Genomic DNA, 15200 nt, shown 5'->3' on the forward strand with positions numbered 1-15200 from the left:
TCCTAGTGGGAATTATTAGTTAATAACTTCCTGCCGTGTTAACATATGTGGCAAGGGATTTGCAATGGGAAAAGAGACTTGGGGCATTTTTCCTTCACCAGGGTTTACAAAACCATATTTTATAAGGACCCTGCCTAGATCTACAGGACAACACACCCTAGGGATAACTAGGGGAGACTTTAGGGGTTCTGAATATGTACAAATATTGCAGATCCTCACTCCAGGGTGCTCCTAGCACAAAAGTCAATTTTGAGAAGCACTTTACCACAATGTGGGGAGTGAAATGTACACTTTTACTAAACTGAGGGCAAATAAAACTCATTTTATAAGGGTCCTCTCTATAAATACCTGACTTCCACCTCTGGGACACCTAGGGAAGACCCTGAGGGTACCTAATATGCCCAAACATTGTAGTCTATCAATTTGTAAGTGCCCCAAACACCAAAGTCGAGTTTGGGCATAATTTGCATTTTAAAAACAGTGCTGCAACATATGGCTGCTTTTAAACTGGCCTCAGGCTTCAGCAGTCCACACTTGCAAGTGCAGAAAGGACTGCTGGCCTCCAAACTGCCATGCTCCATTATATACTTGGACCTTATAGGGGAGGCCATTCCAATCATAGGAGTACCCTAACCCATAGTGTATCCTAGTGTATTTAGGTGTTTTCAATGTATTCTAGGAGTCTCTTTCAGCATAGCACTGGCCCTGGGCCTGGTTAGGCAGAGCCCAGGGTCAGTAAAAGTCTGTTACCACCAGTACCAGTCAGCAGTAAAGTTGGGGGGGGGGTGCCCAGGGCACAGGATGCCTTTGCAACAGTTAATTAATTAAATTACTTTTAAAATGCAAGAAGGAGAAACATGGAGCCCTGCACACATGCATCGATTTGACAACTCTATCATCAAGGCTTCTTGTAGCAGAGACGAAGAAGAGTGCATGCAGTGAAATTCCATTTATAATGAGTGATTCATGGCAAGGTCTTCAGTCCATTGTGCTTCACATGACTGTAGTCATGAGTTCCAAGGGATAACTACCAGGCCCAGGTGGGAAGGGTAGGAAAGATAGCTTTGAGCGGTGGTGTGATAACCGTCAAATGTATGCTCAGGTTGTTGGCTGAGTTTGGAGGCCGAGTCTGGTCTGCTGTGCTGTGTCTGTGAAAGTTTTTCTGTTCCTTCTCAGTTCACTAAGAGGTTTTAACTTTTCCATTTTTGCATCAGCATCTAATTCAATGAGTACTTCTGTGGGTTCAAAGTTACTACTTTTGTAGTATATATATATATATATATATATATATGCTGTGTCTGTCCTGTGTTCTTATTAGGAGTATTAGAATATATATATATATATATATATATATATATATATATATATCCTATTACTTCTGCAACATTGAAATCATGTAATGGCACTCCGAGTAGGGTTGCGTTAATTTAATTCGCAACATTGAAATCATGAAACAGCACTTTGAGTAGGGTTGCATTAATTTAATCAGCCAGGAGAAAAAATTACAATCATTGCCAGTAGTAGGCTGGAAAGCTGAGCAAGTCTCAAGTTTTCAGGCATTCTACTGGCAATCGAACGCCCAAAAGGTGATAGGATGTATGTTTGAAAATAGTCTAATCAGTAGCAATTGCTCTGGGTAGCATTCTAACTCTTCCTCACTATGTGCATGCTACCTAAAGTCTTGAAGTGGCTACCCCTACACAGGAGACGCACTGTGACACAGGCCCTCATCACCAGCTAACTGGACTACGGCAATGCCCTCTGCGTAGGAAAATCGCTGCACACCTCTTACAGAGACTTCAGACCATACAGAACGCCACAGCCAGACTCAACCTCGGCCTTCCCTGATGAACCCACATCACACCCCACCTCAGGAAACTCCACTCTCTCCCCATAAAAAAAGATGTCAATTCAAGCTGCTGACCCACACACACAAGGCTCTACACAACTAAGAACCCGCCTACAAGACCACTTCCTGAACTTCAACCAACAATGGAGAGGACAACACTCTGCCTCCCTCTCACTTGCCCATACTCCCCACATCTACAAAAGCAGAAGTGGAGGATACTCCTTCTCCAGCATCATAGTAAAGTGCTGGAATAGCCTCCACATACAACTCTGGACCATCACCTCACTTCCGGAATACTGTTTTTTATTTTTTTATTTCTTTTAACAGTTTTTTATTTTAAGCCATGATAACAAAAAAGAATACATAGGTATGACCTTTCAACCCACTCACCCTCCACCCACCACAAAGATGAAACAACAGTGTATTGAAAAGAAATGACGGGCGCAAAAAAGAAAAGAAAAAAAAAGGAAAAAAGGGCAAAAGAGAGAAAGTAAGAAATCTAGGTAGCACAAAGCTGTCAGGTTTGAAGAAAGAAAAGGAAGGATAACGAAGAGAGAAACAGAAAAGAAGAAAGAAAAAAAAGGAGAAGAAAAAGGAGAGAAAGAAGTAAAAAGGCAGAACATCCTAGAAACAAAAAAGAAAAAAGATTATCTTAATGCCCCGGTTGCTGCAACCATGAGGATAATTTTTCCCACACCTCCAGGCCCTTTTTCCGACTCTTACGCCCCTTTCTGGCATAGACAGCTTTTTCCAAATGGTATGTGGCCACTAGTCTGGGCAACCACTGAGAAAATGAAGGGGGGTCAGAATCCAGCCAAGCGGAGGCAACACAGATCCTCCAAACTGCCATAGCAATAAAACGAGTCCATCGCTTTTGATCCTAGGGGATTCACACTGGGTCCCCAGCAAGATAACTGTAGGGTTTAATTAAATGGACTGATTAGTGATTTCACTTAACAATTCCTATATAAGAAAAAAGTGTTGAGGCAAGTTTCGGACAAGTTGCAAAAATGTGGATTGAGTCGGACCCGAAATCAGAGCACCGAGGGCATAATGTCCCTTTGCCTACTCCCCACTTGGCGATCTTACTAGGGGTAATGTACAGGAAAAAAATTGTTTTAAAGTGTTGTGCCTGCAGCTTGGCTGAAAGTAAAACATTTTGTGAGAGGGCTAAAGAGTTATAAAAGATACTATGAGGGGAATCAAGTTTTACGTGCCTTTTGTCTGTAATGGTATGTAAGTCATCTGGGATTTGTCTATTAAGGATGTTATATATAAGACCAATTTGGGGGTCGAGGCGTTGCGCAGTGTGTTAAAAAGCTCAACTTCCTTAAACCCAAGGGCCCCCCCCCCCAACCTTCCTAGAAAGAAAATCATAAATGGAAAGATACCTCAAGGCATCTTGGTTTTTCAGACTGAATTTAGCTTGCAAGTTTGAGAAAGATTTGACTCCCTCACTGGTGATGAGATCCCCTAGTTTTGTGATGCCAGCCTTATACCAGTCGGAAAAGTAGGACGTTCCAAAGATAGCTGGTAGGTTGCTATTGTTAAGAGTGACAGAATAGTAGTTGAATCTATCCAGCCCGAAGGTTCTGCGGATGTTGCGGAAGACTTTGTAAGAGTTCATTAGGGTCTTAAACCGCACGCGCTTGTAGTATCCAAAGGACATCTCTCGGAGCCAGCATCCCCAGTGCTGTTTGCCCAGCAGAAGTTGAAAGGATGAAGGAGGTCCAGGTGCAGGAGGGAGGGGTGGTATAATATGATGTTGGGAAAGGACCAGCCTCCTCGTTCTTTCGGAAGCGATAGCTGCTTTAGTGCCCACCTAGGTTGGGAGTAGGCCCAAATAAATTGTGTGAAGATTTGTTGGAATTTGAGCAGATTTGCTTTGTTAAATTCCTGGGGTATGGTACGAAAGAAATATAGAGGTTTAGGAAAATATGTCATTTTTTAATGACATTGTATCTGCCCACGAGAGTTAGGTGCAAATTGTCAATTTGTTTTAGGGCCTTTTTGGTATGAGCAGCAAGCGGTGTTAGGTTGTCTGTCACAATTTTGTCCATATTGGATGAAATGCAAACCCCAAGGTATTTGGCCTCTGGTACTACCCTGCTGTCTACCCAGCTAATTAGGTTGTTTACTATTATTTGTGTTTTGTTTTTATTCAGGGCATATCCGGATAGTCTCCCAAATTTTTGAGCCTCCTTTTCTACAGCCATTATAGTGTTTGCAGGGTCAGGGGAGGTAATGGCCAGATCGTCGGCGTGGGCCAAGATTTTAGTGTTAGTACCCTGGAAGCTGACTGGTAAGATGTCAATGTTTCTTTCAATTTGTTTGATAAATCCGTAATCCTTGGGCCACATTTTGCATTTTATAGGATTTGTTCAACCCACAAATGTTAACAGAAACAATTTGTAGTGAATCTATACTAGCCATCTAGGAGGGAATGAAAAAAAAGCGAAAAAAAAGGTAAAGGTCCTTTGATTTTTGCTTTAGAAAATAATTTGTATTTATGAGTGCCCATATATGTGAGTTAAACAAAGTGCCCTTAAAGCTTCTGCGCCCGAATTGTTTCTTAAAGTGCCCGGCCCGCCCACCCCACCCCACCACTCACCCCACCCACCCCTTCTTTGAGCAATCAGGAAAAGCCTGAATGATGGTAGTCAGACATGAGCCCTGGCTGTCTACCACGCAATAAAGAAACCGGTTAAATCTTTGATCGGCTAGTGGGCCTGTAGAAGAGAAGGCAGCACAAGAAAGCGAAGTAGTTTGAATTTAACCAGAGTCTCGGTTGTCTCCTGAAAGGAAGAAAAACATATATGTCCCATCGGTGACAAATTAAATACGACTGAATAAAGTCAACAACAGAGTTTGAAAAAAAAATCTGCCATGTTTAAAGCCATTGTCCCAACCCGTGGTATTGTGGAACTTCTGGTGAGAAAATAGTAAACAATCTGTTCATTTGGTTATCTGCTGTTCTTCTTATTTTTCACCTCTTACAGATATTCACAAGCTTTTATCTTGGAAAAAAAGACCTTGGTAGCTCCATTGGAGATTACTTTAAGCCTGGCAGGATTCATTAGGTAAACTTTGGCGCCCTGTTGCTGAAAAGAAGAGATCAGTTGCCTCAGACGCCATCTCCGTTCCACTGTCTGGTGGCAAAAATCTGGCTTGGCGAAGAATGTTATCCCGTTGGCCTCTTTCTTGGAATTAGGACGGGCCTGTCTTATATTAGCTGCCTAAGGAGGAAATTTCCAAAGTACACCAGAAAGACCCTTGGTTGTCCTCCAGTTGCACTGCTACTGCTGTATTGCCATTTCTGGTAGAATGGAAAACGGTGCGCCCTCTGTACCTTTCGGTCCCAGTCCCAGCCCTGGTGTTCCGGAAAAGAATCCTGTAGTAGTTTTACAATGAAGCTTCTGGGGTCGTCCCCCTCTTTCCCCTCAGGGAAAGAAGGGAGTGGAGGTTGTTCCTGCGTTGACGATTTTCCTGCTCCCCCATCTTGGACATTAAATCTACAAGGCAGGTGGTGTTGGACTCGGTCTGTTGTTTAGAAGCACCAGATCATGTCACTTCCGGAATTCTGAGTGGCCCTCGAGACATGGCTATTCGAATAAGCCTCCGGGACCTGCTAGGACCTAGATACCATATAGGGTGATAAGCAGCAGTTTATAAATAAAGATCAATTGATTCCTTTTTTCCCACCGTGCCACCGCAGATGGAGGCCCACCTAATGAAAATCAGTACTAACCCTGCTCCTCATAGAAACAGACCGTCCCAAACCATGACCACCTCACTCCTCCACTGTGCAGCCCACTTCTTTGTTAGTTGGTAAATGTGATTTACACCCCCTTGAATCACACTGGCTAAGCTATGCCCCTGTTCATACATAAATACAAGTTAATCAGTGTGTATGGGATGTCTGAGTGTAGTACTTATATGTATGACTAGTCAATAGAAAGGGGCCTCAGTTTACTAATTTAAATTGCAATTGCAAGAAGGCACCATGCCAAAGAGTTCAGCAAGAAGTTGGTCCTGCTGACTCTGTGACTAATGCACAAAAAGATACCAGTCATGTATGATTGCTAGATATATGTTCAAAAGTCTTCCCATTCTCCCAGCTACGTTTTGAGTCAGACTGAAATGCTAAGTCAGATTGGTTGGGTGGTCATCCACCATTCTTGATGGATTTACTTCAGATCACTGTTGGCAGAATAGATAACATCCACCATCTGCCAAATTCAGCATCAGCGGTTAGCTAAACCATATGGTATGAGAATAAATCTGCCTTTTAAAAAAAACTTACCATTACCACTCTCTTCTCCACCGGGAAAACTATCCAGGCAAACTGTATCATGTTCCTCCGGTCCCTATACCTGTGGTGTGTATTTAGTCCATTTCTTCATGATGTTAAAAAAGGAGACTAGCCCTGTGTAATGAATATCAGGGAAGCACAGAAAGACTTCAAAAAAACTTTTTATGCATTAATTTTGCCACTTTGTTTGCTGTGCCTCCTATGAGATATTTTACCAATTGTGGTACATAATTGTTGAAATAAATTGAAATAGAATTATTTGTGCTTGTCTTGATAAAGAAGCACCTACATACGTGTGTAGCTCAACTCATTGTTTTTGTTTCTTTCCAGTGACAGTATGCGTATGCAATAGTATAGGGTATTGCATGATAGAGGTTGAGGAGATGGCAGGTATGCCGACAGTCTTCTCTGCAGTTGGCATCACTGTGGGCACCCTTGGAGCTATAGGTATGTTATGCAAATTCCAATTATAGAGTAATTGTTTTTTCAGCTACAAAAAAGTGTCTTTATTTACAGATTTCCATTATAGTTTCAGGCCATATGTGCAATTGTATTGTCCCGTTGTCGCTTTTCAAGGAGAGAAGACAGTTTCCACTCTAATATGCCTATAAATCATTTTTGTGTCATCTAATGAGTTATACATCATTTCAAAATGTCAGTCACAGGTTATGTAGAGACCTCTTTGGCCCTGCTTCACTGAAGCATTGATGTCAATTGGTCCATTTTGATACGGTTGGCCTTCAGTCAGTGCTAGTTTTCCTTTTCAGCCAGCAGGAATTATGTTTCCTAATCCAAGTTTGACCCTACACATCCTCGCATGCTTGATGCTCTGAAAAAAATGGGACTGAGTGAAAGTCACCTATACGACATGAGCTAGTTGACGATTATGGATGAAGCGAGGCTCGAACAGTTTTCCGAGTAGATCCCACTTTAAGAGCCTCACATCTCTATTTGAGAATGGAGCAGAATAACCAATGAGCAGGGGAGGTCACTAGATCCTCATGCGAGATTGAGACTTATTGTAAGCCAATCCAACAACCTTAGAGGGTGAGAATCCTGAAAAGCCAACCACCCAGAAGATGAAAAACATCAAAAGGCCACTACCTCGACCGGCTGCATGGTAAGCAGCTGAAGGGTCAAGCATGCAACAGTACAGCAAGTTTCTTTTGACATTGCCAATGATGTGAGTGGAAATGCAAAATTAACAAGGGACTACTTATAAAACATAGCCCTACTCTTATAGATTTAATGCTATGTTTTGAGTAGATATCACACTACCCCGCAAAGATCTGAGGAGTACTCCTGACAATGTACAACAGACACAGATTTATGGTCGTTCGCAAGGCATAATATACTCATACAATTGTTCACGAAGTGGAAAATCTGCATCAGTAAATCAAGTGAAAATACACATTTACACATGAAACCTTTTTTCCAACACAAATATATTTTTCAGTTTGGACACCATTCTTCCTCTACACACCATGACATCGGTAGTGTTGCCTTCCCTTGCCCAGCACTTACTCATGCCTTAAAGTGTAGCTTCTGTACATCTCCAGGGTGGGATGCTATCTGCAAAATGTTCCTGTATCGCATAAACCTACACGTTTGTGGATTTTCTCTGCACTTTGCAGGACTATTGCTGTAACAAAGTAGCTCCATCAAGGACCACCAGGTGATAAGTAAGTTAAGTTTTCTTTATTGAACACCTCAGCAAACAGCCTCCAGCAAATGTCACTTCACCATGGGTCCAATCCCTTAAATTCTATCTCTGAGGTTCTTCAATGGAACCTGGTGATGCAGTGCTGACAGCTCAAGATATCACACATCTCCCTTCTTTATAAACAACACTATTAAAACAACATATGTCTATCATATATATTAATTTATGTTATTAATTAGTTGATTCTTCGTATGTACGAAGAATTAACTAATGAATTACAGAAATTCACAATAAATAGTTTCTAGGCATTTAACAAAAGAAAGTGAAAAATACACATTGCTTAACTGCTGACTTGTTCATCTAGATACGAAGGCTTTTTCCATAATTTCATACTACTCTTTATATTCACTGTATCATTTACAGGAGAACTTGTATATTTTCCACTCCCTCTGAAATCCTCTTTGGAATGCTCACTTACACCTTTTCGTTGACACTTCAGAATTTAGAACCCCAATACAACTCTTGTTTCAGACCATTAGTAATACTAATATTCCTAGACACCTTCCTAATCATCTGTGCCTTACTAAATTTGGACCACTGGGCACATTCAACTGGGGCTCTTATCTTTACCAAATCCCCTAAATGAACCTCGGCTTCTTTAACACTTTTTCTTGAGTCAAAATATTTTTTCCTCTTATGTTGTATGTCAATCTCACACTCTCTCTTAAATTGCCCATACCATTGTATCTCTATTTTTTCCCCAAGTCATCCCGAAGGTCATAAACTGTATATATATATATATGGAGTCGTTCCTTTAAAAAGTTCAAACTGACTTTTACCAGTAGAAGAATGGGCTGTCATGTGATATGCAGGGATTCTTTGTTGCAGCTCCAACCTCCAACCAAGAGTATTAGCTTTATCTAACTAAAACATTATTTCATGTCTGAAATATCCACTCAACAGCTTCATTCATTTGAAGGTGGTAGGAAGAACTTCTGTCAAGAGGTGTACCACAAGTTCACTCTTTATTTTTACAGAACTGAGCTTCATTGTCTGAGAGAATATGTTTAGGGGAATTCTCTCTCTTGAACACCTGTACACAAGCCACTTCCACCCACCTAGAATAAAGATCTACCAAAGCCATCATATAGGGTGTATTGTGTCTACCTCTTAAAGTTCAAACTATGTCAATTGCAACTTCTTCTCACAAATGATCAGGAAGTTGCCGGCAAACCATGGGTACCTGACTAGTAGTTAAAATCGTATCTCTATGTTTGAATTCCAGACACTCAAGTACCAATTTTCTACCTGAATATTTATATCAGGCAATCAAAAGTCTGCTCATAAGCTTTCTGTAGCCTTACCAATACCTAGATGACAAAGATGAGCTTGTGTTGGCAACTGGTTTCTGAAGCTCAGAAGGGGAATCACACGAGTATCCATTAGCAACGATCCTCTGTCTGCAGGCAACCCATTTTTTATAATAGCCCATGGTTTACCTTACAAATCATAATGATCCCCTAGGCATGCTCTTACTACATCCATTAATTCCATATTATTCATCACTTCTTCATTCCGCTATTCAGGAATCATCCCCAATATGAACTCACACACATTCACTTATTATTCTAAAAAATCACCCAGAGGTTCTTCTATCTCTGATCTATTGGCAAGTCTAGACAGACAATAAGCTGACATATTTCTAATGCATATCAAAACGAAGTTCCTATAGAGCTATCATCCACCTATTTATTCATGATGAAATGGAGCTCAGACCTTTCTTCATAAAAATCTCTTTCAGTGGTTTATGATCATAAAAGACTGAAATTGGTGCTCAAATCAAATTGTATACTTTCTCAATGCCCTGAAAATGGCTAAATCTTATTTTTCGATAACAAAGTAGCTTATTTCTGAACCCCTCAAACACCTAGAGACACATTCTATACACTTTTTATATATATTTTGGGGTGCGGCTATTGAAGGTATGAAAGCCATGTTCAGTTTTGAAATTCAGGTGAGCATCATTTTTGTTTTCTTTTGGTATCTTCTCGAATTATGATTTGTTACCTTGAGACGTTAGTAAATTGTCTTTTTATTTAATCTTACGTGCTCGCAGAGAAATTTGTTAAGTTTGGCTTAAAAGCACTGCACTGACTTTTTTAGACTGGGTAAATGCAATTAAATATACATCAAATCTCAAAAGGGTTAATTGGAAAAGGAAAAAAGATTTTTGGTTGCCTTGTATAGGGTGGTTAGACAAGTTGAGACAATAGAGACCTATTTGTCCAATGATTATGCCTTTTCGCAGAAGAACATATCCCTCGGATCAGTTGCATGGGCCATCAAGTAAGGGAAACTGAACTGACTAACTGTGAGGGTATCTGTGGAAAATGCTTCCATTAAGATCAGATCAGAATCTATGCACTGCTGGTGCCAATCATCCGAATGGGGGGCCGCAGAAAAAGTATAGTAGATTCTGGGCACATCTAATGGCGTATGTGGACTAAAAAAAATATTTTTTTTAAAAAAGAGACACATTCTATAAAAGACTGTACTTCGTCTCTCTTTGTTACAACACCGCTCCTAGACCCTTAGAACTAGCATCTGAGATAATCATGGTCTCTTCACCAGGAATGAAGGCCTGAAAACTGGGTGCATTTTTTCAACTCAATTTTTAAGAACTCAAATTCACTTTGGCATCCTTGACCTCACTGAAATTCCACATTTTTTCCTAAAAGGGTTCTTAAGTATACCAATTTGTCTGCATAATTCTTAATAAACCTCCCATAATACTCAACCATGTCTAAAAATGAAATCACTTCTTCCTTTAAACAGAGTTCCTTCAGGTTAACAATTGTTTCAACCAATTATTTTTTCAGCCTAGGATATTATGCCCCAAATAATTAACTTCAGACATACTAACTCTGTATTTATCCTTACTAAGACTCAGACCCTCCTCCATGCGATTACACAGCAACATACGCACTCAACTCTCATGCTCTTTTACAGTACTTCCATAGATTAACACATCGTCTTGGTAGCACTGCACTCCATTTAGCCCTTTCAATATTTTAGCCATCACATGTTGAAACTCTGAAGCAGCAGAATCAAGTCCAAAAGGTATTCTCTAGAATTTATAAGCTCCCTTGGGTGTAATGAATGCAGAAAGTTCCCATGAACTAGAATCCAACTGTACCTGGTGACAGCCCGCAGGCAAGTCTTGAGTGCAAAAATAATTAGAAACTGCTTAGGTGTGAGTGATCTCATCGATGTTGGGCATGGAAATATGCCCCCTATCACTTCCCTATTGAGTGCCCTCTGGTCTACATATAGACAAATATCCCCACTAGTAACTACAATTCGGGCCAACAATTCAATGGCCTCAACTGGTTCAATTTCCCTAAGGTTCATTAGTTTCAGCAACACTGCTTTGAACACTGATAGGAATCCATCTGACCTTAGCCGTCACAGGAATATCTCCTTTTTTAAGCCAGATTTGATGATTGTAATACTTCAGGAATCCTAACTTATCCTCAAACAGCTTTTCATATTTATTTATATAATCTGCTGAATGAGGAACCATCTCTTGTATTTGGAGTTGGGAGTTTAGTATTAGAATTCGAAGAAACACCCAAAAGTTTTTGATGGGGCCATTCTATCAAGGCAACCCCCTTTTTGATACATACACTTCCCCAACACCATATTTACTGCCTAATGCCACACAGGAATTAAAAAAATAACCCTTGGCTCCATACATCTATGCTTCTCAACTTGATCTTGTCATGAAACAAAAGATCACGTTTTCTTAGAAAGTATAGTCGAATTAGAACACTAATCACATTTCAAGGGTATCTCAACATTATCCACTTTCACAATATTGCTCAGAAGATCATTAGCTTGACAATTAATTTAAAAAATAATTTCCAGTAACACTTTCTTCACCACTCGATTTTTCTTTCTTCCTTTGTTCCTACAGCATTTGATATAATGACCCTTTTTCCCACATCCATTACAATACGCAAGAAGAACAGGACACTCTCTTAAATTAGTTATATATCCACTCATCCCATACCTGAAACAATCCCCGAGAACTTATTATTCTCATCTTTATACTTTTCTTTACATTTGACCTCACAAACTGCCTTTTCCACCTTATCTGACTAAGAGTGGAATTTATTCTTATATTTGCTCACCTCACTGACAAATTGTAGTACATGTTCAACTCTTTTTGCTACTGCCAACACCTCTTCTACTGGCGGTTTACCTTGAGCCACAACTCCTCTCTCATATTGTCAATCTAATATTTGAACTCAAATTGAGCTCTACTCCTTTCATCAGTTGCAGCTCCAAATTCACAGGTACTGGCCTGCATCCTCAGCCTTGTCATATCCTTCTCAACTGATTCCTCATTCCGGTTTCTCTTAAACCAAATTGGTAACGTTTCATTAGAGTTCTCACTCGTAAAAGATAATGTCAATCTAGCTGAAGCAAACAGATTTCGTATTTATTGAGATTCCTCCTCTCGTCAACGTTGAGTTCGACAAGGTCTCTAAAACTTCCAGAACCATCTCCCCCAAGGGGGTGATCATAAAGGAGTACTTCCTTTCTGCACTAAGACTCGTACAGCAAATCCTGGAATAATGACTAAACATCTTTTCCCATTTACTCCATCTTATAGGTGGCTCTTCAGGGCTTCTCAAAATGAATGGTCGGGGTATTACATTGTTGGTTATTGTACTGTATGTAAAGTAACTAAAAGTACAATAAACACGAAACAAAACACAACAGAATAATAAAGTTTTGGTTAGGCTGTGAAATATTTATGGTAATTCAAACAGTATCGCCTACAATTGTGTTAAGCATAGAACACTTGCCTTAACAGTCAATACCTCCCTATGGTCTGTCAACTGCTTTTAACAAACACACTGCCATCTATACAGTTAAGATTCAATGTACCCATCACCACACAAAACAGGCACTTGAAGAAAAGCAAGTGTGTCTCTCACTTCTTGGATCACGTATTTTACCCCAAAACAGTGGTCTTACATCCTTGAACTTCAGTTTTGCCAAGTTTCCAATAGTATTTTTTTTAAGATGATGGATCTTGTTCTACAATGTACTGCCCTTTTTTATGGTAAAGCGGTGGGCCAGCACACACCTCTGGGATGCAAATGCACTCCACGTACAGCTCACTGCTCAATGTTGTGTTGTTATTATGGCTGGTAGATCTTTTCCTCTCATCCCATCCATATCCTCACAATCTTGCTTTGCCAAATGTTTTACAGCAAGTCAGGCTGCAAACTGCGCTGAAACACAGATTCAGTTCATCACCGGCCCACAATTTCAAACAGTACAAACTCCAATATTGACCTGCCAACCCTTCAAGTATTTTATGTGTGTTTTCCTTCTCACAATTCTGTCCCAGTAACCTCTTATCTTCCAAAACCAACACTCAGTGTTGAAATGTCTATGCTTGCATGTCACATTCTGAAACATCTTCAAGTTGAGGTGTGGTTCTCACTTATGCTGCTCTCTGCTACACTTATCGCCAGTGTAACAAAGTGGCTTTATCAAGGACCACACAGCAGAAAAAGTAAGTTAAGTCTTCTTTATTGAAAACCTCAGCCATCAGCCTCCAGCAACTGTCATTTCACCAAGGTTTCCATCCCTTAAATCATATCTCTGTAGTTTTTAGATGGAACTTAGTGATGCACTGCTGACAGTTCAAGACGTCATAATTACCAGGGCTTCACCCTTCACCCGCCAGTTCCTTTCCATTGCCTAAGGGCCAAATTACGAGTTTGGCGGTTTGCGAGAGGGTGTGCCCTGCTCCCGCACCGCCAAAGCCGTGGTTGAACCACCGGCTGGATTAGGAGTGTTCTCCTGTATGGCGAGCGGTTCTTTGGCGTTCCAATGTGAACAAAGCTATGCAAAGCCACAGAAAGCGGGCTCACAACAATGAAAACCGTGGCAGAGAGGAAACTTGTAATATGCTTGGCGGGACCACTGTGGTGCCGTCAAACATATTGCGGCCAAAAGACCACCGCACCACCACCAGGGATCTCTGATAACTGGCAGTTGCGGTGGTCTCAGGGCAGACAGAATGCCCTGGTCATAATAGGGCAGTTGTAAGACCACCATCAATGTTCCCCTGCAAGTCTGGCAGTCTGTGAACGGCCAGACTCGCAGCGAGGCCCTTAATCTCAGTTTTCAAGCATATTATTCACAGCACAATCATAAAATTCCACAAATCTTGATTCTATGCATCTGGGTTTGGTATTTTCAGTAGTGTTTCCATTTTATGCCCACCTACAATTTACGAACTTTTTGTGCACTTAACCTAAACTTAGGTATACAAAACATATAGGAACATGCTCACACAGCAGAGACCAGATGCTAATTCAAAAAATGTGGCAGATAATTAAAAAACAATTTTAAATCTGTGACAGACAGGTTCATAATTTGAGGATAGAAATGAAGAGGTAGGAGTAATCCCAAAGCGTTCATTAAATCAATTATAGTACTCCTACGTCGTAGGTAACAAGAAAAATGAAGAAAGACAGCTTGTAATCACCTTTTAAAAGGAAAATAGGAACACTGATTACTTTGCTGTGGTGCTGAGAGAAAGTGAGAGGAAATGAGAAAAGATTGGAGGGATGAGACTGCAAAACATTAATCTACAGGTTATTTAAATCTACCACGTTAATGCTTCCATTAAGAATTCAGGGTTTGAAAGAGGGATAGCAAGAAGAAAAAAAACACTAATAGGTTTATTAAATCTGATTCTATTTCCCTGTGTGTTTGTTATTAAAAGACAAAAAAGAAAACATTGATCTTTTGAAAATTAATGACTAATTTCTTGCTTTAAAATAGAGCGTTCCAGTAGAGGTTATATGCAAACATGTCAATTAGGAGGACTGCAAGAGAATAATATAAATGTACAGGAACGGTAGTTTATTTGTATTCCCTTGTCTTTGAAGTCCCTAGAAACCTTACTGCCTCAAAGGATTTTTCTGAAGTCTCTCAATTTTTACTCCCCTTGACAATTATAATAGCTGTTTCTTGTTTTTGCTGTCGGCAAAGTCAATCTCTCCAGGGTTTTCGCACATAAAATCTGAAGCCCCGATTTACTAAAACTTTCACACAAAGATTCAAGGGAACTTGCTGCACTGTGTTGCATGAAAGGAAGAGTGCAGAAATGCGTCACATTTATTAAGATATGATGCACTTCCCATCTCTCCTTTCGCTAGCCCACTTGTGGCAACCTAGCACCTATTCTGGCATCCTTGCGTAATGATCAATGGGTGTCTGTATTGTGCTCAGAAAACTTTTGTTGCAGGAAAGGATACCTCCCTGTACAAAGACAGCTCTTAGCG

General features: G+C 40.4%; 1 protein-coding gene across 1 annotated transcript in view; it reads left to right on the forward strand.

The window, feature by feature from the left end:
* CDH16 (cadherin 16) overlaps positions 1 to 15200 on the forward strand; it is a 777195-nt gene that overhangs the window by 727314 nt on the left and 34681 nt on the right. Inside the window, exon 17 of the mRNA XM_086947729.1 lies at positions 6492 to 6608. Coding sequence (XP_086803855.1) covers positions 6492 to 6608 — 117 coding nt within the window. The remainder of the gene's footprint in view (positions 1 to 6491; positions 6609 to 15200) is intronic.

Source organism: Lissotriton vulgaris, chromosome 12 (assembly GCF_964263255.1).
Source record: "Lissotriton vulgaris chromosome 12, aLisVul1.2, whole genome shotgun sequence".
Lineage (NCBI taxonomy): Eukaryota > Metazoa > Chordata > Amphibia > Caudata > Salamandridae > Lissotriton > Lissotriton vulgaris.